Source organism: Notamacropus eugenii, chromosome 1 (genome assembly GCF_028372415.1).
Source record: "Notamacropus eugenii isolate mMacEug1 chromosome 1, mMacEug1.pri_v2, whole genome shotgun sequence".
Taxonomy (NCBI): Eukaryota; Metazoa; Chordata; class Mammalia; order Diprotodontia; family Macropodidae; genus Notamacropus; species Notamacropus eugenii.
The window spans coordinates 181,512,556-181,537,242 of NC_092872.1; the positions used below are offsets into that span (position 1 = coordinate 181,512,556).

General features: G+C 41.8%; 3 protein-coding genes across 6 annotated transcripts in view; 2 read left to right on the forward strand and 1 right to left on the reverse strand.

The window, feature by feature from the left end:
• Positions 1-518: 518 nt before the first annotated feature.
• Positions 519-18,471, forward strand: TAF5 (TATA-box binding protein associated factor 5). The gene is made up of 11 exons (XM_072621435.1): positions 519-1,186; positions 5,196-5,433; positions 8,746-9,061; positions 9,415-9,578; positions 9,683-9,818; positions 12,151-12,271; positions 12,741-12,870; positions 14,549-14,713; positions 16,428-16,605; positions 16,797-16,974; positions 17,241-18,471. The coding sequence occupies exons 1-11, from the start codon at positions 568-570 to the stop codon at positions 17,456-17,458; spliced, it is 2,463 nt and encodes an 820-aa protein (XP_072477536.1). The 5' UTR covers positions 519-567; the 3' UTR covers positions 17,459-18,471.
• Positions 18,468-22,499, reverse strand: ATP5MK (ATP synthase membrane subunit k). Its single transcript, XM_072621439.1, has 4 exons — positions 22,394-22,499; positions 19,665-19,761; positions 19,487-19,579; positions 18,468-18,591 (listed from the first exon to the last, which is right to left on the reverse strand). The coding sequence occupies exons 2-3, from the start codon at positions 19,749-19,751 to the stop codon at positions 19,490-19,492; spliced, it is 177 nt and encodes a 58-aa protein (XP_072477540.1). The 5' UTR covers positions 19,752-19,761; positions 22,394-22,499; the 3' UTR covers positions 18,468-18,591; positions 19,487-19,489.
• Positions 22,500-22,608: 109 nt separating this feature from the next.
• PDCD11 (programmed cell death 11) overlaps positions 22,609-24,687 on the forward strand; it is a 40,922-nt gene continuing 38,843 nt past the window's right edge. For 3 of the 4 annotated variants that reach the window (XM_072621426.1, XM_072621429.1, XM_072621431.1), the window contains exons 1-2: positions 22,609-22,776; positions 24,008-24,117. In XM_072621426.1, the coding sequence (XP_072477527.1) occupies positions 24,016-24,117 (102 nt within the window). In that variant the 5' untranslated portion in view covers positions 22,609-22,776; positions 24,008-24,015. Of the gene's footprint in view, positions 22,777-23,657; positions 23,697-24,007; positions 24,118-24,687 lie in introns of those variants that run through there. The other variant, XM_072621427.1, reaches the window with a different exon arrangement.

Here is a 24,687-nt window from a genome sequence, read left to right on the forward strand (position 1 = left end):
TTCTCCTTTGCAGGTCTGACAGCTAGCTTCAGCTCTGCTGAACTTCTTAAACCTCACTTTTATTCTGTTATACTGGGCGGCCTTCTGGGATACAGAAGAATACGTATCTGTAAGTGAAAGGGATGTAAGAATAAAAGATATCCACGCAGATCTAGAGCAACGACAACCCCGCACAGCGCTCTCCGGGTCCGGGAAGCCTGGCCCAGGACCTGAGGGAACCAGCACCTGGGACACGGCGGAAGGAGGTCGGAGGCGAATGTCCACCTGGCCGGACACGTCTTCCTTGTCCGCACCGTAAAACCGAGGCAGAACTTCTGCCTCGTTCCGGGCTAAAGTCAGGAACAAGGGGTTGAACGTGCCGGTGGTATTACAGCAGGGGCTTAAAGACGTTCGTAGACTCAGAAGGAGCACGTTCCTCCGTCCCTGGATATCTCCGCCCCCGCTCCCCCCGCCCCCAGGCTGCCGTAAAGCACCTCACTGGACTGTCGCAAAGCGCCCTCCGCCCCGCCCTCGCAGAGGCGGAAAGGTGGCCACACTTGGCGGCCGGCTGGGGAGCTCGGCTGCAAGATGGCGGCGCTGGCGGAGGAGCAGGCGGAGGTGGTGATCAAGCCTGACCCGGAGGGACCGCCGGCGCTCCCTGCCACGCAGCCGGGCGACTGTCCAGGCGAGGGCAGCGGGGGCAGCCACAACGGCAGCCATAACGGAGGCGGCGGCGCCGCTGTCGCGGCGTCCTCAGCCGGCGGCGATGGCGGGACCCCGAAGCCCGCCGTGGCTCCTCCGGCAGCGGCGGCGGCGGCGGCGACAGCGGCCCCGGGGAGCGCGGCCGCGGCTCCGGCAGCCGCCGCCGAGGGCATCGCCTCGCAGGACCGGCAGACCCTGCTGGCCGTGCTGCAGTTCTTGCGGCGGAGCAACCTACGCGAGTCGGAGGAGATCCTGCGGCGCGAGGCCCGGCTGCTGGAGGAGGCGGCGGGAGCCGGCGCCCCGGGCGAGGCGGACGGGCCCGGGCCCGAGGCCACCAGCGCGCTCCTGAGCCGGGTCGCCGCCGCCGCCGGGCCCCCCGGCCCGGGTCCCGGCTCGGGCTCCGGTCCCGGCTCCGGCGCTTGCCCTGCGTCCGCGGGCCCCGCCGCCTCGGGGGCCGGCGCGGGGAGCTCGGGGGCCGCCCCGACCGCGGCGGCTCCGGCCAAAGGTGGGTCCGAGGATCCCCGGGGCCCGGCGGGGAAGCCCGGCTAGCTGTCAGGGGCTGCCGGCCCAGCTACTCTGCGGGTTTGGTTTGAATTTCCTGGGCCCGCCTCTCCGGCCGCAGCCCGCCCCCTTTCCGGAGCGCGCCCGGCGCGTGGGCACAGCCTCCGCCTGGAGCTGTCCTTGCCGGCGGGCGGGTGCATGCATGGACCGACGGGCGGATGGATGGATGGATGGATGGATGGATGGATGGATGGATGGATGGATGGATGGATGGACGGATGGATGGATGGACGGACGGATGGATGGACGGACGGACGGACGGATGGACGGACGGGTGGATGGATGGATGGATGGACGGACAGATGGATGGATGGACGGACGGATGGATGGATGGACGGACGGATGGGCGGGCGGGTGGATGGATGGATGGATGGACGGATGGATGGATGGACGGACGGATGGGCGGACGGATGAATGGATGGATGGATGGATGGACGGATGGACGGACGGACGAATGGATGGATGGATGGATGGATGGATGGGTGGATGGATGGATGGACGGATGGACGGATGGACAGATGGATGAATGGATGGATGGACCGATGGAAGGCTGGGTGGATGGAAGGATGGATGGATAGATGGCCGTGCTAGCCCAGGTGTGGGGCTATGAGCACAGACTTGGATGCCAGCCTTCCACAAGCCCAGGGACATCCTGCAGGGATTGGTATTGAGGCACCAGGGGCTCCTCGGTGCCCGCGATTAGCCCTCAGGTTTTTGCCCCCAGCCTTGCTACCCGGTGCTTTAAAGTCTTTCGGTCACCAACCACCTATTATCCTACATTCCTTGGCTTCGCCTCATATTCAGCTTTGAAAACCTGACTTTTGGAATCCAAAATATCCTAAGCTTTGCTGGGGTGAGCGTGCTTGATGGGCAATCTTTTTGCTGGGGAGCTGTGGAGTTTGCAAAAGAAATGAGAGTTTACAAGTCCAATTGGAGAGATAAGACGGATCCAGTGGGAAACCAATACATCACAGCCTGGCTTCCTGGCTTCCAAAATTCCACCTTCTCCTGGAAACCTTTCTCTATTCCCCTTAATTCCAGTGCCTTTCTATGTTGATTATCTCCAATTTATTCTTTGCTGTTTCTACATATTGTTGCAAATTTTTTCCCACTTTAGATTTTGAGCTCCTTATCCTTTGCCTTTTTTTCTGTCTCCATGCTTAGCATGGTTCCTGGCATATCACAGGGTCTTAATAATTATTTTTTGAGTGACCAAATTAGTGTTACAGAAAATTGGTGCTGTAGGAATTCACACTGTAGTACTGAATGAGGGCTAGGAAGATCTGGTAGACTGGACCCTGAAGGATAAAGGTGAATGAGAGGGAAGGCTTATCTAGTCTTAGCAAGAACAGCCTGGCTGGACCAAGGGGGCTTGTGGAGGGGAGCAGAGAGAGATAAGACTAGAAAGTCTTGTGGGGTTTTTTTTGGGGAGGGGGGCAAGGGTATGACATTTTCGGAATGTTTCCTTGGGCTAATATACATGGTAGACTTGTAGAAGGTGGCTCTTCTCTTAACTTAAAGAGGAAGGGAAGGGAATGAATATATAGCTACACTATAGATGAGCAAAGCTTTTAGATATCTGCAGCTCTCTCTGGCAACTTACCTATTCATAACACGGATATAGTCATTAAAATAAATATCTCAAAAGCCATGTGAAAAATACCTGGAGGTTGCCTATAGGAAAAGCCCTTATCCAGAGCTGGTTGGCTTGTATTTTACATGTAGTTCTAACAAATTTGCCTATTTAGTTTCCAGATCAGAAACTGAATATTATAAGGTTGAGGCTATTGACAAGTGACAGAAGAAAGAGAAGCGGTAGTATGTAAACATAAGAACTAGAAAAGCGTAGCAGTCTTGGGCCATTGAGTATAAGAGCAAACACTCTTTCCTGTTTAATTTTACTTTGTGTATATTTATATTTTGTATTCACTTTCCTCTCTGTGTATTATATTTCTCCTCCCTGAAGAGTGTATGCTCCTTGAAGGCAAGATCTGTTTCATTTTTATCTTTATGTCCGTAGCACCTAGCATATTGCCTTGTATATAGTAGGTGCTTAATAAATGCATATTGAATTGAGTTACATACCTTAGTAGGCCCCAAGGCATTACTATTTCAGCACAGTATACCAATTAATATTTATAATAATGACTCTTAGTCATGAAGAAAATGTCAGATTATATCTGGGATCCTCAGAAATGTACACTGTATTTAGAAAGATTTTTTCCCTGCATAGTTAAATTAAAAATAAAAAAAAAAAGCTTTGGTATTTGAAGATTTAAGTCATCAAAACTAGTTTATTCCCCAGGGGTCCTGGATAGCAGGACTTTACTATAATAGTGGTTTCAAGTGATAGTAGCACTTTGTTCTTTTATCAAGTTAATTTAGAATCATATGAACCATGGGATTTAGAGCTGTAAAGGAATATTTGGAGAATCCAGTCCCCTTTATTTTATAGATCTGAAAAATGAGAGAGTGGAAGTGATTTACCCAGGGTCACATAGGGCAAATTTGTGAATTTTGTGCAGTTGACAGATTACCTTTCTGGTAGCTGCTTTTTTGTTGGTAGACTCAGTGAGGCAATCAGGGTGAAGTGACTTGCCCAGGGTCACACAGCTAGTAAGAGTCTGAAACCAGATTTAAACTCAGGTCCTCCTGACTTGGGCTGGAGTTCTATCCACTGCCCCACTTAGCTGCCCCTAATCTGCTCTTTTAATGGTCATACATTACTATGTGTGATGTATATGAATCTACATTAAGTCTTCAAGAAACAAACTATGATTTTTCTGAAAAGCTTGTCATTGTCCAGCTTTGCAGTATGACAATTAAAAGGATATATGTCTTCGCTCTTTACCAAAGAGGATAACATGGCTATTACATGAACATTTAAATGATATTTTATGTAAGCTTCTTGCAAGTAAGGACTGTTTCATTCTTTGTACTTGTATCCCCAGTTCCTGGCACCTACTTGTCATTTAATAAATTCTCGTTGATTGACAAAACTTTTTTTCAATTTAATTTAAATAAAATTTGATTACCTACTACACGTCAGGACCTGTTAGGTATTAAGGGGACCACACAGAAGAAAAATTAAACGTTAATCATTTACTGTGCTAGGTACTAGTTTCTCTTTTCTTTTCCCTCTTTTCCTTTCCTCCCCCTCTTTTCTCTCCCCCCCTTACAGACAGACAGACAGACAGACACACACACACACACACACACACACACACACACACACACACACGCACATACACACAGCAGAAACAGCCCTTGCCTTTGAGAAGCTTCCATTCTTGAGGGGAAGGGAATTCAATAAGTAAACATAAATAAGCTTAAAATGATTTGAGAAGAGAGAAAATACTAAAAACTGCAGAGATTAGGACAGGCATCAAGTAGGATGTGCCAGATTGAACTGAAACAAGCCAAGGACTCTAAAAGGTGGAAGGAGGTAAAGGAGAAGTGTATTCCAGGCCCTGGGAGGGAAGATGGAATGCTGAATTCAGGAGACAGCCAGGAGACCAGTCTGACTGGAATGTAGAATGCATAAAGGATATAATGTAAAATAAACCTTGAAGGATGGGCTGGAGCCAGATTGTGAAGGACTTTATGTATCAGGTATATTGGATCTATATGAGTGGTACAGAGTACCATGAGAATTTAAAGAATGGTGACATCCTGTTTTTAAAATGAAATTGCTCCAGATAAATGATTAAATTATGTTTGCTTTTTGCTTTTCAATTATTTGATAGTAGCCACAGAAATACAAGGTGATAGATGTATGTGGCAATATGAAAAGACCCATAAACAAACTTTAATTCTTTGTGTGTGTTGGGGGAGGGGAAGAGAAGAATGAGGGAGTAGATGTGAGTCATGCTTCACCCCTGGACATTGTGCCAGAGGTTGCGTAGTGTTTCATTTTCCCTGAAATCTTTTTTTTTTTTTTTTTACTTTTGCAGTTGGAGTAGTTGCTGTAGAAGACCAGCCTGATGTCAGTGCAGTGTTGTCTGCCTACAGTCAGCAAGGTGACCCGGCAATGTATGAAGAGTACTACAGTGGACTGAAACATTTCATTGAGTGTTCCTTGGACTGTCATCGAGCAGAATTATCTCAGTTATTTTATCCTCTGTTTGTACATATGTACTTGGAATTGGTCTACAATCAGCATGAAAATGAAGCAAAATCATTCTTTGAGAAGTATGTGAATATCATTGTACTTCAGGTTGTCCATATATCATATTGTTAGAATTACAAAATTTCAGAGCTGCAAGGAACATTTGAAGTGACCCTTGTAATTAAAAATTACAAGGCTCAGGCTTGAAATTAGGCTCAGCCTCTTTTTTAATTACATGAGTAAATTGGAGACCCAGAGGATTTAAATAACTTGCTGAGTGTCACAAGTCTAGTTAGTGGCAGGATTCAGGATTAGAACTCAAAGTCTCCTGACTCCTAGTCTAGATCTCTTTGTACTTCAGCAAGATTCCTCACAAAAGTGTGTATATAAATATATATATATATGTATATATATATATTTTATAAAATACTGTATCATGACTGAAAATGTAGAAGAAAGTTAATCACCAGTGACTGGAATTTACTTCCAAGAATTTATTCTTATTTTACTCTAATCATTTCCATCCCTTTCCATCTCTTACTACTGCTACCTGCTTCTTCTGGGAGTGAACAGAATAACATACTCTCTTTCCTTGCCTTGTATCTGTACTTGCCAGTACTTTTTTTGGACCTCAGGATGCAAGTATGTATGATACACTCTTCTGGCTTGGCCCTGAGCTGAATGCTCAGCCTCCACTCATTTGCCCAGGAGGTTGAAACTTCTGATTTCAGCCAAGCTTCTGACCAAACTTCAGAGTTCATCTGATAGTAAGAAGAGAGTAATGTGTTGCTAACAACAAATGTTCTATTGGTATTCCAAAGTCAGTTTGTCCAAAACAGAACTTATTTCCCCAAACCCACTCTTTTTGTACCATAGTGACCCTACCATTCACCTAGATACCCATGCTTGTATCTTGTAGTGTTTTATCTTTTCTTCTTTTTTCTTCCTCCTGTCATGACTAATCAGTCACCAAATCTTTTACATGCAGCCCTAATAAGACAAGGCACTCCTCCGGAATCCCTGCTCTCTTTCTTAGTACTTTTAGGACCATGGCCTAGTCATTAGGCCTCATGGCACCTTAGTCTCCTCCTCTCTAGGATGGGGGAATTGTCCTGCATGATCTAATCTCTAAGGCCTTTTCTAGTTCTAGATTCTATCATCCTATGATCCTCCTGTCTGTCCCTGTTATACTTCCCAAAGGCAGTCCTTGGTTACCACCTGCCTGGACTACTGATCTCCCTACCCACCTCCAGTGTCTTGTCCTGCCAATCTCTCACACTGCTACCAGATTCATATTTGCACAGATCTGCTCATGTTAGCCCTCCGCTCAAAATATATTAATGGCTCCATATTGCTTATAGAGTCCAGTCTCCAGTTAGCTGTTAAAAGTCACCTAAAATGTTGTAGCTCTTTACCTTTCAGACCTTCTCTCATAGCTCACTTCCAATTCATTTTAATGCAATATGTGTTAACACTATAGCCAAACGGAACTATTTCCTGTCCCTTGTATACATGCATACCTTTGCCATGTCATTATTTATACGTAGAATGCCTGTTGTCCCTCCCCACTCCCTATGCCCCTTTTTTGCCTTTTGAAATACTATCTATTCCTGAAAATGAATATATAGGCCAAAGGCTACTTCTAGAAAACCTTTTCCTGTCCCCTTTCTCAAACTCTGCCCTTTCAGTCAGAAATTCTCTTTCCTTCCACTGATCTCATATGGTACTTTATACCTATTTTATGCTAATATATTCTACACTATAATTCCTATATTATTATATAGCATTACACATTTCCACATCCTAAAATTTCAGACCTGCAAAGAACCTTTGAAGTGAACTTTCTATATGCAATACTTTGCCTCCTGCTAGATTATAAGCTCCAAAAGGTCAGTCGCTGTGACTTAATTGAATTAATTTCCCTCCACCCCCTGGCTGTGATAGTAGCTATGATGCCAGCTACCCAGGAGACTTGAGGCTGGTGGTTTATTTGGACTTATAGTAGACTAGATCCCTTAGCGTGTTTGTACTAAGTCTGGCCCCAATATGATGAGTCCCTGGGAATGGGGGTCCATCAGGCTACCTACGTGAATTGGCCCCACTAAGAAACCAAGCAGGTCAAGACTCCTGAAACAGTCAGTATTAGGACTGGACCCTTGTGTGACTGCTGCACTTCAAGCCTGGGCAAAATACCCCGTCTATTAAAAAGTAACCAGAACAGAAAGCCCTACGCTTTTCACAGTGCCTAACACAGTGAAAATGAATTACTGGAAGTGAATGAACACTATAGTAATCTTTGAACTGTGAATCAGAGCTAAAACTTAACCTTAAATGTTTCTGTTTCTAAATTTTTGCCTTTGAGTACTCTTAATAAAAATAATAATACAGCTCATTATAAAGTGCTTTAAGTTATACAACACTGTTATGTTTTATAACAACTTGGTGAGGCAGATAGTATAATTATTTTAAATTTATCTTTTATGGCTCAGCATATGAAATGTAGCCAGTGTGAAACAGTTTATATTTGAGAGTTATAGTTAGAAAAATAGGTATTTATTAAGACCAGAAGACTTTACTCAATTACTTTTTGGAATTATTAATTTGCATTTTTAATTCTTTTTTGCTATCAGTAGCATTTTGTAATCATAAATGTAGAGGTAGAAGGGCCCTCAAAGGACCCTAGCCATAACATGTACATTAAAGGGATGATATGTGATACAGTTCATATAGTCAGCAAATACTTAAATATCATGTTGAAAAGCATTTATGTAACCCAGTTTTAAATAAAGACACATTTTTGTGTTGTAGTAGAACAAATATTGGACTTGGGATCAGGAGACTTGGGTTTGAGTCTCAGGGTCTGGCTCTGCCACTTAGTCATGTGATTGTGGGCAAGTCACTCAAACCTGGATCTCAGTTTCCTCATTTGTAAAATGGAGATAATAATACCTGTCCTGCCTTTGTCATAGAGTTATCGTGAGGATTAAATGAGATGTGGCAGCACTTTGATAAACTATAAAATGCCATGCAAATGTTCCTATTACTACCAAAATGAATGTCCCCAAACCCTCAAATACTGAAATAATGGCTGTACTTTCCTGTCTTTAGTTTCAGTAACATAGATTATTTAATTCTCTTTTTGAAATTGTGTTGTACATTTCACTGGCAGATGAAATGGTTATTGTATAGAATCTTAATGGCTGAATTTAAGAATTGAATTAGAATAAGTTAAGATGAAATTCATTCTTAATACGCTGGCTGTGTTAATCCTTGTTTAGTAGACTGCTTTGAAGGTGCAGCAATATTATTTAAGTATATATGGGAGGGAGGCAAATACCATAATGATAATGAAGAAAAACTAGTTATTAAAATTAATCTTTTAAAAATTGAAATAGGTTTCATGGCGATCAGGAATGTTATTATCAGGATGATCTGCGAGTGTTATCTAGCCTTACCAAAAAGGAGCACATGAAAGGGAATGAGACCATGTTGGATTTTCGAACAAGTAAATTTGTTTTGCGCATTTCCCGTGACTCTTATCAACTCTTGAAAAGACACCTCCAGGAGAAACAGAACAACCAAATATGGAATATAGTCCAGGAGCACCTGTACATTGACATCTTCGATGGGATGCCTCGGAGTAAGCAACAGATAGATGCTATGGTGGGAAGTTTGGCCGGAGAGGCAAAGCGAGAGGCAAATAAGGCAAAGGTATGGGCCCAGTCCTGGGACACGTATCATGCAGAGAATCAGAATCAGGAGCATTTCCATTGGATCAGCTCACACGTTCTTTTAGGCAATCAGTTTGTCAATAAGCATTTATTAAGCACCTGCTGTGTGCTGGGCATTGTGCTAAATCTGAAAGTAGCTGGGGCCACACAATGAAGTGACGTTATAGTGACAGGAATGTTTCATTTTCTAAAGAATGGGTGTACATAGTTTGTTTTAAACACTTGTCAGTCATCTTGACAGCATCATACTTCACTGTACATTAGTGGGAAAACTGCATTAGAAATGCCTGAAAGTATTTATTTCCTTGAAATATTTGCTCTTTTGATTTATAGGTTTTTTTTGGCTTGTTAAAAGAACCAGAAATTGAAGTTCCTTTGGATGATGAAGATGAAGAAGGGGAGAATGAGGAAGGGAAGCCCAAAAAAAAGAAACCTAAAAAAGATAGTATGGGATCTAAAAGCAAAAAACAAGACCCTAATGCTCCACCTCAAAACAGGTGAGAGAGAAACCTGGGCAACCAGATGGGGTCTTCCATGAGGCTGCTCATATCTGCTAGTGCCAAAGCATGGTTGGACAAGCTGTCTTTTTTTTTCTTCATAGAATTCCTCTTCCTGAATTGAAAGATTCAGACAAGTTGGATAAAATAATGAATATGAAAGAAACCACGAAACGTGTGCGTCTTGGTCCAGACTGCTTACCTTCCATCTGTTTCTATACATTCCTGAATGCCTATCAGGTTGGTGAAATATTCATGGAAGTTCAGGATAGAATACTTTGAATTGATTTTGAAAGAGTGACTGTGAAATATAGTTAAAACCAGGCTAAAAATTGGGTTGGGGAAGATGTAACTTTACTCTTTGATTTAACCTGTGAAAATGATTTCACTAAAGACAGCACATAGTTAATTAAGATAGACAAGATTAGAAAAAAACACATACCATTCCTTGGAAAGTCTTTGATGATTTACAGCAGTCACACTTAAATGTTATTTTATTACTGGATTCAATCAGTAAAATTCTCTGAACTTTTGAGAAATAGAAAGCTTCATGATTTTGTTCTGCTAGGCTTGGAAATTTCTGTGGTCTACATTATATAAACTTGAGAATTTTATACTTAAGATTATACAGTACTGTACATAAATTTTCCTTGTGTGTTTATTACAAAAATTTCTCAGTTTTAGCTTATTGTTAATTATGTGCTTCAGGCAAAACTTAGGTGATTTAAAATTAAAAATGAAGGGAGGCAGGTAGGTGGAAGGTGGTGAAAGATCACCTTGGCGGATGTTCTGTTGTATTAATTGCTTTGAGACAGTAGGGTTTTTTCAGGGAATCAGGGCTAAGTGACTTGCACAGGGACACACAGCAAATAAGTGTCTGAGAGGCCAGATCTGAACTCAGATCCTTCTGGCTCCAGGGCTGGTGTCTATCCCCTTTGCCTCCTAGCAACCCTCCAACTTTTTTTTAATCATGGGAGAATTCTCTCCCATGCACTCTCAAAATTAATAAGGTAGCAGTCACTGTGTTTTGATCACTTGTTTTCATAGGATTTGATTGTGATGGTTCTTTTCCAGATATAAAACACCATTTGATAGCATTTTATACTCCTCTTATGTATGTCATATTCTGCTGTATATTATCTATGTGTCAGTCAATCAACAAGCATTTATTAAGCACTAACTAGGTGCCAGGTCCTGAGGATACAAATGCAGAGAATGAAAGGATACCTACCTTCAAGGCATTCACATTTCTTATCTAGGGAGACAAGTAAACACAGGATAGATATAAATGGAATGAGCAGAAGAGCTAAATTCAAGGTAGTTGGAGGACCTGGGGGGGCGAGGGGGCGGGGGAGGAGAAGGGGGGTGTAGTATCAGGAAAAGCTTAATGTAGAAAGTAGTGCTGGAGCTACTTCTTGGGGGAAGTCAGGGATTCTCCACAGTGAAGAAGTACCTTCATTCTAGGCATGGAGGACAGTCAGTGCAAAGGGGTAGAGACGGGATCGAGTGCTATTTGTGAGGAGTAGATAGAGGTCTATTTGACTGAAAGGTAGATTAAAGGAAGAGGAATATGAGGTCAGAAAGGTAGATTGGGACTAGGTTGTAAAGGGGCTTTAAAAACTTAACAGAAAAGTAGACATTTGATTCTGGAAGCAAGAAGGAGCTACTGGAATTTACTGAGTATGGGAGCTGTGACTTGGTCAGCTCTACACATAAGGAAAATCATGGCTCCTTTCTGCCTTTCCAGTTTTGTTCCATTCTGACATCAGGCATGCTGGTACTCAGACACGGTGCTGTCGCCTGACTCGCCTTGTCCCTGTTACTTGGCCCTTGTAAGCCGAATGTTCTCCTTTTTCACCTCCACCATATGAGGTTTCTTTTACCACTCAACTCAAACAACGTCTTCTACATGAAGGCCTTCCCCTTCCCAGCACTGCCTTGTGTGTTCCTTCCATTCACATTCTGTACGTACTTGATATGTGTCTTTCTTCCCATGCAAACTCCTCCAGGGCTGGGAACTGGTTTTGGCTTTGTCTTTGTATCTCTAGTTCTCAATAAGTACTTGATAACTGATTGATTTTGCAGAAGGTGGGGTGGGGAGAGAGCTAAAGTAAGGAGACCCATTAGGAAGCTGGAGCAGGAGCTGAGGTTGGAGGTGAGAAGAGCTCAGACTAAGGGGGTGGTTGTGTGAGCAGAGAGGAGTCAGATGCAAAAGGAGGAGGGAGAAACCAAGATTTGGTGACAGAGTGGATGTGTGGAGGAGGGCCTGAAGATACAAATCTGGGAGACCAGAAGAATGGTAGGAACTTTGACAGACAGGGATTTGGAAGAGGAGTGGATTGGGGGGAAAGAGGAGTTCTGTTTTGGAGATGCATTTATCTAGTTGCCCCTTCTAAATGGAAAACTCTTTGAGAGCAGGCACTTTTGTCTTATTTTTGGTGCACTTGGCAGCATCCCCTCCCACCCCCCAGTACAATGCATGGCATATAGTAGGTACTTAATATTGTTTCAGTATGAATAAAGTATCTTTAGTATGACTTCCTGTTCAAACTTCGATCCCTTCTACTGACAGGGTCTCACTGCAGTTGATGTCACTGACGATTCCAGTCTGATTGCAGGAGGTTTTGCTGATTCCACTGTCAGAGTGTGGTCTGTGACTCCCAAAAAGCTTCGAAGTGTGAAGACAGCAACAGGTAGTAGAAATGCTTTATTATGACGTTTTCATTGATTTGTCTATGCTACTAGGAATCCATAAAGTACCTTTAGCTTCTGATCTTAAGGCCATTGCCATAAACTTCTGTTCCACTTGGTTTCATTTTAGCTTACAGGACATGAATAACTTTTTTTACATATTCTTTGATTGCATAACACCAGAAGATCATGTAAAAAATTTGGATAAGGATTTTCATTTTACATACAAAAAGTATGTGTTTTTTGTATATTTTGTGGTGAAATAATAAGTTAGGGCAAAGCCTCATTTTAAGGGAAAATGGTTTCTAGTAGTGACATTTCAGTATAAAATACTAGACAAAAATCTTAAAAGAATGACAAAGAATAACAACACTTAATTGTGAGATGAATCATATTCTGTTAGATTATGATGTGGTCAATCAGTTTTTGACAAGTGCCATTTAAATCATTGCTGTCTGAAATTTTTTCTAGATCTCAGCCTTATAGACAAAGAATCAGATGATGTTTTAGAAAGAATCATGGATGAGAAAACAGCAAGTGAATTGAAGATTCTGTATGGTCATAGTGGGCCTGTTTATGGAGCAAGCTTCAGTCCTGACAGGTAAAATATGAAAAACAGAAAAGGTAAATTAGGTAGCATCATATTGTGATTGGGCAGAATATTTTCTAAAGCTGCATTATGCAAATTAAGATATTGCTGAAAAGTTCTAATACTATATATATTCATTATGATTAGATTTAAGGATCTTGCCCTTTGTTAATTTACTTCAGGGCCCCAGTACAAAGGAATAACAATTAAAATATACACTGGAATAGTAATAATAACCTTTTGGAAGTGTCTCTTCAAGGGTTGTCATGGGAAACATGCAAAGCAAATTTACTCATTTGAAAATTTGACATGATCTCATCCCTTTTCATTTGTTTTTGGGTAAGGGTGGCTAGCACTCATAAATCGTTCTGCTAAGTGCCTTATAAACATTTTCTCCTAGATGAAACTCTCCAAATTAGGGAATTTTATGTTTTGAATATTTGATGGTCATATTGAGGTGGGTTCAGCTACCTCTCACTGTCTGCTGTCTTTGAACAAACCTCCTTAGTGATACCTGATAACTTGTTAATAAATGCACCAATTGACTTTTATCATGTTGTAATAAGATCAATGAAAATATTTCTTCAATCTTATTTTAAGAGTTATGATTAAAACAGAAACAAAAGTCCAATTAGAAGAAACACTGACTAGCTAATATTCAGTGCTTGATTTGGAGTCAGAGGACCTGAGTTTGACTCCTGGCCTTACTTGACCTCTCTGGGACCATTTGCTGATCTGTAAAATAAGAGGAATAGCTGAAAGTTTCTTTGAGCTCTAAATTTATGATTCTGTGATCATGTCTCCTGTAGATCTCTAGATCCTACCCCCCCAGAATAAGAGCATTCTGTATGGTTCCATATTCTATGTATGCTTAGTTGAGAATTTTCACTTTGGATAAACTCATCTCTTTCAAAACATAATCCCTGTCATTAAAATGTTTTGAGAGGCAAGGGTTTGCCTTAGGTACAAAATGTCTTAAAAATGATGTCTTCTTATGGTTGATTAAGGGAAATATTCTATTTTCAGTGCAAAGTCATAAAAATACTTTCTGAAGATTTGAATTTTATATTAATTTTTCTTAAAGTAGCATGGGACCATAATTAGCATTTCTATAAATGTTGACAAAAATAAAGCTTGCTTTCATAAGTATTTTACAGTTTGCAAAAAGCTTCCTAACCCTGTGAGTAAGCATAAGCAGAAGTACTATTCACATTTTACAGATGGGGAAACTAAGACAATTGTGTGTTAGTATATAACCACCAGGCTTGGACTCAAGAAGACATTGGGTTTGAATTCTGCCTGGAATGGTAGTTTTGTGACTGTGGGCAAGTTACTTCCCCTCAGCACCTACCTCGGTTTTTGTAAGCTTCAAATGATATAATTAAGGTGCTTTGTAAACCTTGATTGTCCATAATACCTAGTACAGAGCTGTGCGTGGGGTAGGTGTTGAGTCTTGACCAGCTCGTAGCTGGCATGAGCACTTTGGGGCTTTCTACTCATGCACTTTTACTGTGCATTCTATTTGGGAACAAAGCCAACAAGTTATTAATCAGCTCTTCCTAACCTTCTCATTTTTGATGGCCATACAGACAAAGAACATTCACATTGATTTCTTTGTATCCTTAGAAGAAAATGGAGTCTAATTTTCATTTAGAAATCACATTTATCTTTTTTTTCTTTTTCCTTTTAGAAACTACCTACTTTCCTCCTCAGAAGATGGCACTGTTAGACTGTGGAGTCTTCAAACATTCACTTGTTTGGTAGGATACAAAGGACACAACTATCCAGTGTGGGACACACAATTTTCTCCATATGGATACTATTTTGTGTCAGGAGGACATGACAGAGTAGCTCGGTGAGAATATAAATTTTAGTTGTCAGAGGAAGCTGCAGTTTACTGAGAATAAGCATTTTCTCATACATGGTTTAGTTATTCAGTGTCCTTTAAGCAACAAACCTTACAATAGGTAAAATATAGTCATTTTACAGAATGGTAAATTAGCACAGAGTTCTCGATTTCTAATCACATGTACTGTGCTAGAGTTAATCGTACATATAAATTCCAAAATTAACATGGAAACAGGAGCTGGATGTGGATGGGAACATCCTACTTGCAATTGTGTGAATACCATTAACTCTCCTTTTCTGTTGCCTTATACCACTCCAATCTAAACCATCATTGTCTTATCCTGCTGTCACTTTTGTAGAATGAGGCAGAAAGAAGATGGACTGATATGGACAAAATAAGATGTTCCTATTGATTTTTAAAAATGGATTTTCTTAAATAGTTTCTCCTTTCTTCCCCTTCCAAGCTCTTTTGTAACAGAAAAATGTAAAAATGTGCCATTTTGAGTATATGCAACATTCTACCCTTATTCTCTCCTCCCCCCCCCCCACAAGAAGATACATATTATGTGTTCTTTGGGTGTGAGATTGGTCATCATGGTTACCTGAAGTTTGGCTTCCTTTTAGTATTTTTAAAAAATGTACATTATTGCAATCAGAAATTGTTCTAGTTCTGTTTACTTAATTCGGTATCAGTTCGTACAAGTATTCCCCATGTTCTCGAAATCTTTCTTTTCTCATTACAATAATAATGTATGGCATTCCTCTATCACTTTGTTCAGCTATTTCTCATTTGATGAGTGTCACTTTGTAGTGTTCTGCTACCACGAAGTGCTGTGTGAATACTTTGGTCTATTTGGGGACTTTCTGTCTTTGACAAGAGTATATACTGGGAGTATATGCTTAGTAGTAGAAAAACTGGGGCAAAGGGTTGAGGTGAAACATTTTCTATCAAGTTTTCATGATTCTAACTTTTTTTTCCCCAGAATGGTTGAACCATTTTAATATGCCATATTGTCTTATCCAAAATCCTACCATTTTCCTAGGGCAGACTGGAAAGTGAGTCATGATAGAATTAAAGGAAAACCACCATATAACTTCAGAAGTCATCTAGTCCATTTTACACCAGAAGTCCCCTCTGCAAAATCCACAAGTAACATGTCATCCAGCCTTTCCTCAAAGTTCTCTCTGTACCTCCCCTAAGGCAGCCCATTCTATTTATGGGTAGCTCTGGTTGATAGGAAATTTTTCCCTACATGAAGCCTAGAGCTACACTAAATTAACGTATTTCCTTTAACATAGCAGCACTACTTTAATAAAAAATTTACTTCATATTTTGCTCAAATGTTAAATAAGGTGAAAATTTGAATAGAAAATGCATTAATTTCCACATTTTCTTTATATAGTGTCCACGCCTCATATTTAACTTACAGAAAGTAGTTAAATATGAAATTGCTATAACTGTCTAGGTTAGATTTCCAAAAAACCTCACTCTAAAGCCTGGGGGGGGAGAAGGATTTTTGCCTCATAGCAATCAACATATAACTCTGTCAATAGATTTTTAAAATGGAAATCTTTGTTTCTTCCCTTGACAACCAAACAGTTTAATAAACATTTAATTTTAGATAATTTCAGTACTACATCTTTTATGGTAGAATATACTAATAACAGAAACCTATGTTTTATCATCTTTGTTTCAAAGCTGCCTTTTTGTTTTTGTTAAGATTATGGGCTACAGATCATTACCAGCCTTTAAGAATATTTGCTGGCCACCTTGCTGATGTGAACTGTACACGGTTTCATCCAAACTCTAATTATGTTGCTACGGGTTCAGCAGACAGAACAGTAAGGCTATGGGATGTCTTGAATGGGAATTGTGTAAGGATCTTCACTGGACATAAGGTAAATAAGGCTATCAACAAAATGTCATTGCTTTTTAGGAGAAAAATGGTCTAATTTCATTAAGTGAACAGTAATACATAAATTTCAAATACTACTTTCTACTACTATTGGAATCTATAGTTCAAAATTCAGTTGCTATTTGAAATATCCTTTCTAAAAAAAAAAAAAATTCACATTGTTTTACATTACAGGGACCAATTCATTCCTTGGCATTTTCTCCCAATGGGAGATTTCTGGCTACTGGAGCAACAGATGGCAGGGTACTTCTCTGGGATATTGGACATGGCTTGATGGTTGGAGAATTAAAAGGTCATACAGATACAGTATGTTCGCTTAAGTTTAGTAGAGATGGAGAAATTTTAGCATCAGGTAAGTAACTAGAAATAAATGGGTTGGATAAGTGTGTTTAAAAAGTAATTCTGTGTTGTGATTAGTTCAAAAAACTCTTTATTCTTTACCCATTTTTTGCTTTCCTCCATAGCAATTCCAATCCTGCTTAGTGGTATGGATTATTCTCTTACGCCCAATCTACTTGTTCTTTTATGTTGTTTATAATTGGCCCTTTATTAGAAACTGTGTTAAAAATGCTAAAATGTAGATCAGAATTTAGTTGATGACATATATTCTTTCCATAGGGTCAATGGATAACACAGTTCGTTTGTGGGATGCTGTAAAAGCATTTGAAGACCTAGAGACTGATGATTTTACTACAGCCACTGGACATATAAACTTGCCTGAAAATTCACAGGATTTATTGTTGGGAACCTATATGACCAAGTCAACACCAGTTGTACATCTCCATTTTACTAGAAGAAACTTGGTTTTAGCTGCAGGAGCTTATAGTCCACAATAAACCATCTGTATTAAGACTTTTTGAAAGCCACTCCCTGAAAAAAAAAACAAACGATACTAAAAAGTAAAATACCTCAAAGATTAATATTTAAGCCACAAAGAGTGTCTTATCTAAAAGGATCTGGAAGAAGGCTTCTTGGAAATCTAAACTGGACAACAGTTCTACAGCAATTGCACATTTAACTACTTTCTGTGAGTTGGATACAAGGCATGGACGCTGTAGAAAGAAAATGGTGCTTTGGATTATGTGGAAACTATGCATTTCTGTTCAAATTACAAATTAATTTATTTTCCTTAAAAAAAAATAACTACACACAATTAATGACTTCAATAATTTTTACCTACTTGAAGATTCAAAGCCCTTAGTGTCCAATGTAACACTAAGTTTAGGTTGGATGAAGCTGCGTATATTCCTGATATGAAAAAAATGAAATTTAGCTACTGTCTGGCACTTAATGTACCTAGTACTTAAGTGTAACAGATCAGCTGCCTACCCTAATGGTTTCCTAACTGTTCTTCACTTTGAACAATCACATACACTCTTCTCAGCCCACTGATATCAAATAAGAAGGGGCTTAGTCTTAATTTAAATCAACCTCTGGCCTCATGAGTAAATCTTACTGCACTATTTACAGAGGTCTAAGTAATTAACTTCAGTGCAACTGAGAATTTCATAAGCCAGTGAAGGAATAGCTTCTGTTAATAAAGAAATTCTCTTATGTGAAGTGACTTCCTATGTTTCCCTAGTCCCCTAGGTTGTAAACTAACAACCTTTTGTGGAGGGAGCTTAGAATAAAGATGTTCAGCTAAATTTTGGTTTCAGTTAGCTGATAAACAAAATACACTTGAAGTCAAATGCAGACATTTCAGTTGCTTACCTCCAATACAGAGCCTTGCTTTGGGAAACTAAAAGCAGATTTAGACAGACAACTCACTGCCAGTTTTCTGCCTTTGTTGTATTTTGTACAGTTTTTATATTTTTGATACCTTGTAAATAAAAACCAGCCAACTTTTCTGAGTTCATGTTTTATTTCAAGAACTGCAGATCACATGCTAAGTTAACAGCAGGTCCTTTAGCCAGGGAACTTGATGATGGACAAAGTATACACATATACACACACACATACTGGACTCCTATAAAAAGAAAAACCAAAAATACAACAAATGTGAATACATATACCAATTTAAAGGCAAACATTTGTTAAGCATTAGATGCCATAGTATTTGCTTTGGGAAAAGAACGTTATTAAACAGAAGTTGAAAATTCAATTTAATAAGCATTTATTAAACATCTAGTGTAAAGAGAATACCATATTAGCTTCTAGGAAAGATAGAACATAGTATCTGCCAGTAAGAAGTACATGTGATACAGAATACATGTGTATGAGAAATGCAAGGCAAGTATTAGATAAGCTTTGGAGGGAAGAGGGGGTGTAAAGGGAGGATAAGGGAAGGTTGGCCACTCGGAAAGGGTGTTAGTTGAATTGGACTGGAAAGGATGAGTAGAGATGGACTGTTCCAAGAACATGTTTATTTCACCTAACAAAATTACAAAGCCTGTCCTCTGTAAAGAATTAGTGCATTTGTTAAAGCTATTATCTAAACATCTAGGGGACTATTTAGAAACACATGATCTAAACTATGACTTAAATTATATGTTCTAAGGGCTTTTATAATGATTAAAAACTAATTCGAGAATTTAGCAGAAAACTTTAGGTTTAACAATGTTAAAGAGCAAAGAAATGCTTAAAGTTCTGAGAGAATATCACTTTTCCAAATATGGGAGGTGAAACTCAAACTGCTCTATCTCTCAAAGACACCTAAAGTGCTATTGAGAAGACAGCTGCCTTCTAACATAGTAGTATTCTCTTATGGTTTCTGTATTACAGGCATTTTTCATCTGTAACATACCCTACAAACAGACCTTAAACTCCAGAAAACCTTCTTTAAGCAAAGTAACTCAGGACCCAAACACAGAATTTGTGCTGCTCAATCCCAAGTATTGTTACATACCATGTCAATATCTTACCATTTATGTTGCTTTTACAGCTGGAGTTTTTTTAGACCTTGCCTTGAAGTAAAGTATGAGCAAAGCGATTCCTCCATAAGTGGCCAGTACATACTGAATAAAACCAATCAGAAAAGCAATGTTACATCACAACTGTCTTAAAATAGGATTGCCTAAAGTATCACCACCAAGTACTTACGTTTTTTCTGCCATTAAGGGTGTATGAATTGAAGTATTTCTTAAAACCAGTGAACTGATATTGACTGTCAGATTCTGGACCTGCCATAATTGAAATCCTAAATATGAAGAAAAACCCAACAATTAATTGGTTTGGCTGCAATTCAATTTGAGCAAATAAGTTACATTTATTTCAATATAATTGAATACAGCAACTAACTGAACAGCATTTTCCTCCTTTCTGGTTTTTGGACTTCTTAATAATAATCACTAACACGGACATACATAGCACTTTAAAGTTTGCAAAGGATTTTATATATATATGTTAGAAAATCGGCAGACAGTGACAGTTAGGTGACTTGTCCCTGATGAATCAGGACTACAATATATGTCCAGCACTCTATCTACTGCTGCTTTGCTTCTCCCACTATCTGAAGTTCTAGCATTGATGTAGCTAAGACAGCTACTCTGGGGGAGGGGAAAAGGGAGGGATACATTACAATTCAAATAATGAGAGCTCAAATCTTTATAGTACTTCCTGATTTATATGAAGAAGTGCTTCATATACATTTTCTCATGTTTATACATAATGGTTTGCGTGTTGTTGCCTTTCTTTGTATCTTCAGTACTTAACAAGTGCCTGGCCCTTAGAAGCTGCTTACTATTAAATAACTTGTTAGCCTGATCCTCACAATAGCTCTGTAAGGTAATCAAGTACTATCCCTAGCCTCACATACTTTACTTAATAGAGTGTGATCCTAGGCAAGTCTTTCTCAACCTCAGATACTAGCACCTACCCCAGGGTTGCTAAGGCAGCTAGATGGTTCAGTGGATAGAGTGCTGGGCCTGAAGTCAGAAGACCTGAGTTCAAATGTGACCTCAGACCCTTACTACCTGTTAAGGGACTGAGTATGTCTCTTAACCTTGTTTGCCTCAGTTTCCTCATCTATAAAATGAGCTGAGGAAGGAAATGGCAAACCACTCCAGTAACTTTGCCAAGAAAACCCTAAAATGGGTCACAAAGAGTGGGACATGGATGAACAAGAAACAGGACTGTTATAAGGATGAAGATAACTTTGGGTATAGTGGATTACCAAACTAAAAGCATTATTGTTATTACTATTTTATGGCTGATGAAACAAACTAAGAGAATTTATACAACTTGTTCAAAATCATGAAGCCTATAAATGGCAAGAGAGCGACTAAAACATAGCTTTTCTGACTCCAAATAAAATACTCTTGCACCACTGCAATGGGCCTTTAAATCCACGCAGCAATAACAAAATAAGGAGGTTAAGTTTCTAATTCTGCCCCTGCTAAAAGATTTCAGAAGAACGATACAGAACGATACAACCTGCTTACTGAACTGCTAAAATCTACAACACAGTTTGTACTTTAAATTGGAAACTCTACATACTGTATTCGCCTTTAGATATTTATTTTTCTATTGCTGTGCTAGGGCTACTGTTCTTTTTCGTATTTTGTTAAAGGTAAGGCTAAAGGGTCTGGGGATAGCCCCTTCCAGCTCTAAATCTAAGACTAATCACCCACAGCCACGTTGGATCTCTTATCTTTTATGGCATCTTGTTTTGTGCTTATCTTCTCAAACAGAGTTTTTAGGGCACAGGAACCCAATCTCTTATTTTAGAATTTTCCAAAGTAGAGATAGACACTGGACCTGTGTGTGATTCCATTGGTATAGGAACTCTCAGATGTGGAAACTTCCTATACCAACGCAAGTCACCACCTTCCCTATCACTTACAGTCTTTGTGCTGCCCAGAGCACTGAGAGATTAAGTGACCTGCCAGGGTCAGACTTCCAGGACAGTCAGAAGCAGGCCTCGAACCCAAATATTCCAAGTGTCAGGAACCAGTTTTCTACCCTCTACGCTGTTCTCCAAAATACCTGGCACATATTAGCTTACTGACTTTCATTCTCTTCCCTGCACCCAATCGACCCCTATGTGCCTAGTTCTGGACAAGGTGCTAAGGAGACACACAAGTACAAGTAGGTCTCAAACTCGGAGCTTCCAAACGTGAAACCACTAGTTTGCTCCTGTACTCCCCCCACTCACCCCAGGTCCTGTCCTTCCCTTCTTTGGTACCTGAAGCGTCTTACCACGTGACCGAGGACTCGTTAATTCCCCACCCCCACCCCCCCAACCCCCAAGGCCCCTTTCCTCCTGTGGACTACAGCTCATTTGTTTCTAGGGTCCTCCCTCCCCTCCCCCCCGCCCCGTCTCTGACACCCCATGATTCTTAATCCTGCCTCATTCTTTCCCATTGAGCCCAATTCTGGACCACCAGTCACTGCTCCATTTCCAGAGCCGTTCGCTCCCCTCCCCCACTCCTTTCCCAACCCTCCCTCCCCCCTTTTTTCAGTACACTTTAATGAAAAAGACTGGGGGTGGGGAAGAAGAGGGGTGCACGCTTTTTGGAAACACGGTAGGTAACCGACTGAATGAGGACATGAGAACTAGAGGTCAGGCCACGAGAAGGCGCTTCAACCAGGGCCGCACTCCGCACTCCTGCCCCGGTCCTGCCCCGGTCCTGCCTTCATTCTCACTCTCCTCCAGGGCCCCTCCTGCCTGCCGGCCTTGGCCTCCGCGGCGCGAGGGACTCGGCCCTTAAATCTCCTCCGCGGGCTTCCGCGGCACTCCGGGCCCCGAAGGGACTCAGGGCCCCCGACTCGCCGTAAGAGGGGCCCGGAAGAAGGAATTAGGGGTCCGGGATGGCCCGCAGTTTACTCACCGGATCACCCAAGCCGCCGCAGCCGCTGCCCTTCACTGTCCGCTGCCACCGCCCCCAACGCCGACCCCGACCCGGAAGAGCCTACCTTTCCCCCGGCGTCCGCTAATAGGGCGAGAAGAGGGCAAGTCTCGTCGCCGATTGGTTGGAGTTGGAACGCCTCTGTCCTTCCGTTGTTGATTTCCCGCCCCTTCCCCCCTCCCGTTTCCCCCTCGCGCGTTCCCCTTTACCCGGGAGCGAGCGGAAGCAGTGTTTAGACAGCGATTTACTTCCGGGAATGCTTTGGGGTCGCTGATCCACGTGGGCTGAAGAACCGTAGCTCGGGAGACGTACTTGCCCTGGCCCCCTTCCCCGACCCCCTGGTGTGACGGCGGCTCCCGGGGCAGGTAAGTGAGGCTGCGTGCGCTGGAAGGAGCGCCGGCTCGGGCCCCGCTCACGCGTGGGACGCGTGGCGCCTAGAGTCTTCCTCCGCCGGGCCTCAATTTACCCTTTACCTCATTTACCGGAGGAGGGGCTGGGTTAGGTGGGGGGTTCTTATCCCGGGCTCGACCTGTGGACTCAGGGTTTCCCTTGTAACGACTAAAGTTTAATTTTTGTAATCCTGTGTGGTTATTTCATGCATTTAAAGCCGTTCCCGGAGGGAGGGTTCATAGGCTTTCCCAGCGCGCTTAGGGTGCCAAAGTGTAAAAAGTGTTTGGATCGGATGGTTTTTGTAAGGGCTCTCTTTGCGTGGGCAAATTAACAGTTTTCTGAGGGTCCCAGAGGGTGGGTGGGGGTGCACCCTTGCAGTCTTGAGATGGTGTTTAATGATCCGCATGATCTGATCCTTGGTAAACACCGAGAAGGCTCAGTAGGAAGAACTGGGGACCTGGAGTCAGGAGGAGCTAAATTCTGGTCTGGCCGTTTGGCCCTCACTAGCTCTGGGGTCCTGGGCAAGTCATTAACTCCTGATTGCCTGCCCGAAGGATCCGCAGAAGGAGACGGCAAGCCACTCTGGTATTTTAGCCAAGAAAACCCCATGGACGGTATGGTCCGTGGGGACACGAAGAGTCAGAGGTGACTGAACATCCAGTCTTAAAGCACCCCCACTTCACGAGGTAGGTAGTGCAAGCCTTACTGTCCCCATTTACAGATGAGCAAACCGAGGGAGTAAATAAACTGGCACCATGCCCAAGGGTTAGCTCTTTCTTTAGGCTCTGACCTCCATCCAGCCTTGATGGTGTATAACTAGCAAGTGTTTGACTTTTCCTTCTGAGACACAGGTGTCTAGTTGAGGAAACGGGAGAGAGAGCTCTGCTATAGGCAGGTGAGAACTGGTCACATTAGTGAACCTCTGAGTCACCACATGTAGCGTTCCTGGGGGATAACTGTTGTAAAGTGATCCTTTGGGTCCTGTTGTTAATGTGGTAAGAGCATTGAGGGCTCCTTGGGAATGGGTGTTTTATAAGGGGCCCAGGGGATCAAGCAGCAGCAGCTGATCCAAGGTGTTTTGAAGACACTAGTTTCCAAAACATTGGGTTGTCGAGGGCCTGGGATCCAGAACTTCTGAGTCTGGCTAGGGGATGTTTAGGGAGGTTCGTTACATTTCACTGTCATTTACTGTGTTTTTTCTTTAAGAAACTGACATGGCATCCCAGGAGGACAGCTTCCCTCGAGGGGGTTCTAAAAAGAAGGCACATCCAGAAAAAGCTCCCCGGCAGCCCATTGAACATGATAACTTATTTGATGTAAGTTGAGTGCATGTGTGGCCAGAAACAGGGAATGACAGTTTGACTCTAGGGCTCTTAAGAAGACTGATTTTAGAATGGGTTAAGAGAAAGAGAGAGAGACAGAGAGAGAGGGTGTTTCAGGGTCAGATTCCTCTAAAATGAGCACCTAGTACCAGGTTGCTCAGATTTGAGGCTCTGGATTTATCTCATGACTTACTGTTCAGATATTTGTGATTGTAGATGTAAGACACCGGTGCTCTTTTGGTGAAGGGGAGGGATAAAGTGAAGTGAGACTTGAGCTGTTTTTGAGATGGGTTCAGGGAAATCTAGAAGAGGGTCATAGGAACGCAGATACGTAAATGTAAAGCTGATGTTAAATAGTCCAGCCTGTCTCTGCTCTCCATCCTTCCCTAAGACTGTCCCTTCTCTAGTCCAGCCACACACACAGTAGGTGGTTTTCCTAAAGTGCCATTCTGATCATGTCATTCCCCTACCTGTTACCTGTAGGATCATGTAGGAGATAGAAATGCTCCAGCGTTTAAAGCCCTTCACAACCTGACCCTAACTGGCCTTTCATAACCTGCTGTT

Excerpts from the sequence above, each read along its gene's own strand:
- TAF5 (XM_072621435.1), top strand. The coding sequence starts at position 568 with ATGGCGGCGCTGGCGGAGGAGCAGGCGGAGGTGGTGATCAAGCCTGAC. Across the intron at positions 9,062-9,414 it reads GAGAGGCAAATAAGGCAAAG|GTTTTTTTTGGCTTGTTAAA; the intron begins GTATGGGCCCAG and ends TTTGATTTATAG. Across the intron at positions 12,272-12,740 it reads AAGTGTGAAGACAGCAACAG|ATCTCAGCCTTATAGACAAA; the intron begins GTAGTAGAAATG and ends AATTTTTTCTAG.
- ATP5MK (XM_072621439.1), bottom strand. The coding sequence starts at position 19,751 with ATGGCAGGTCCAGAATCTGACAGTCAATATCAGTTCACTGGTTTTAAG. Across the intron at positions 19,580-19,664 it reads CCCTTAATGGCAGAAAAAAC|TATGTACTGGCCACTTATGG; the intron begins GTAAGTACTTGG and ends GGTTTTATTCAG.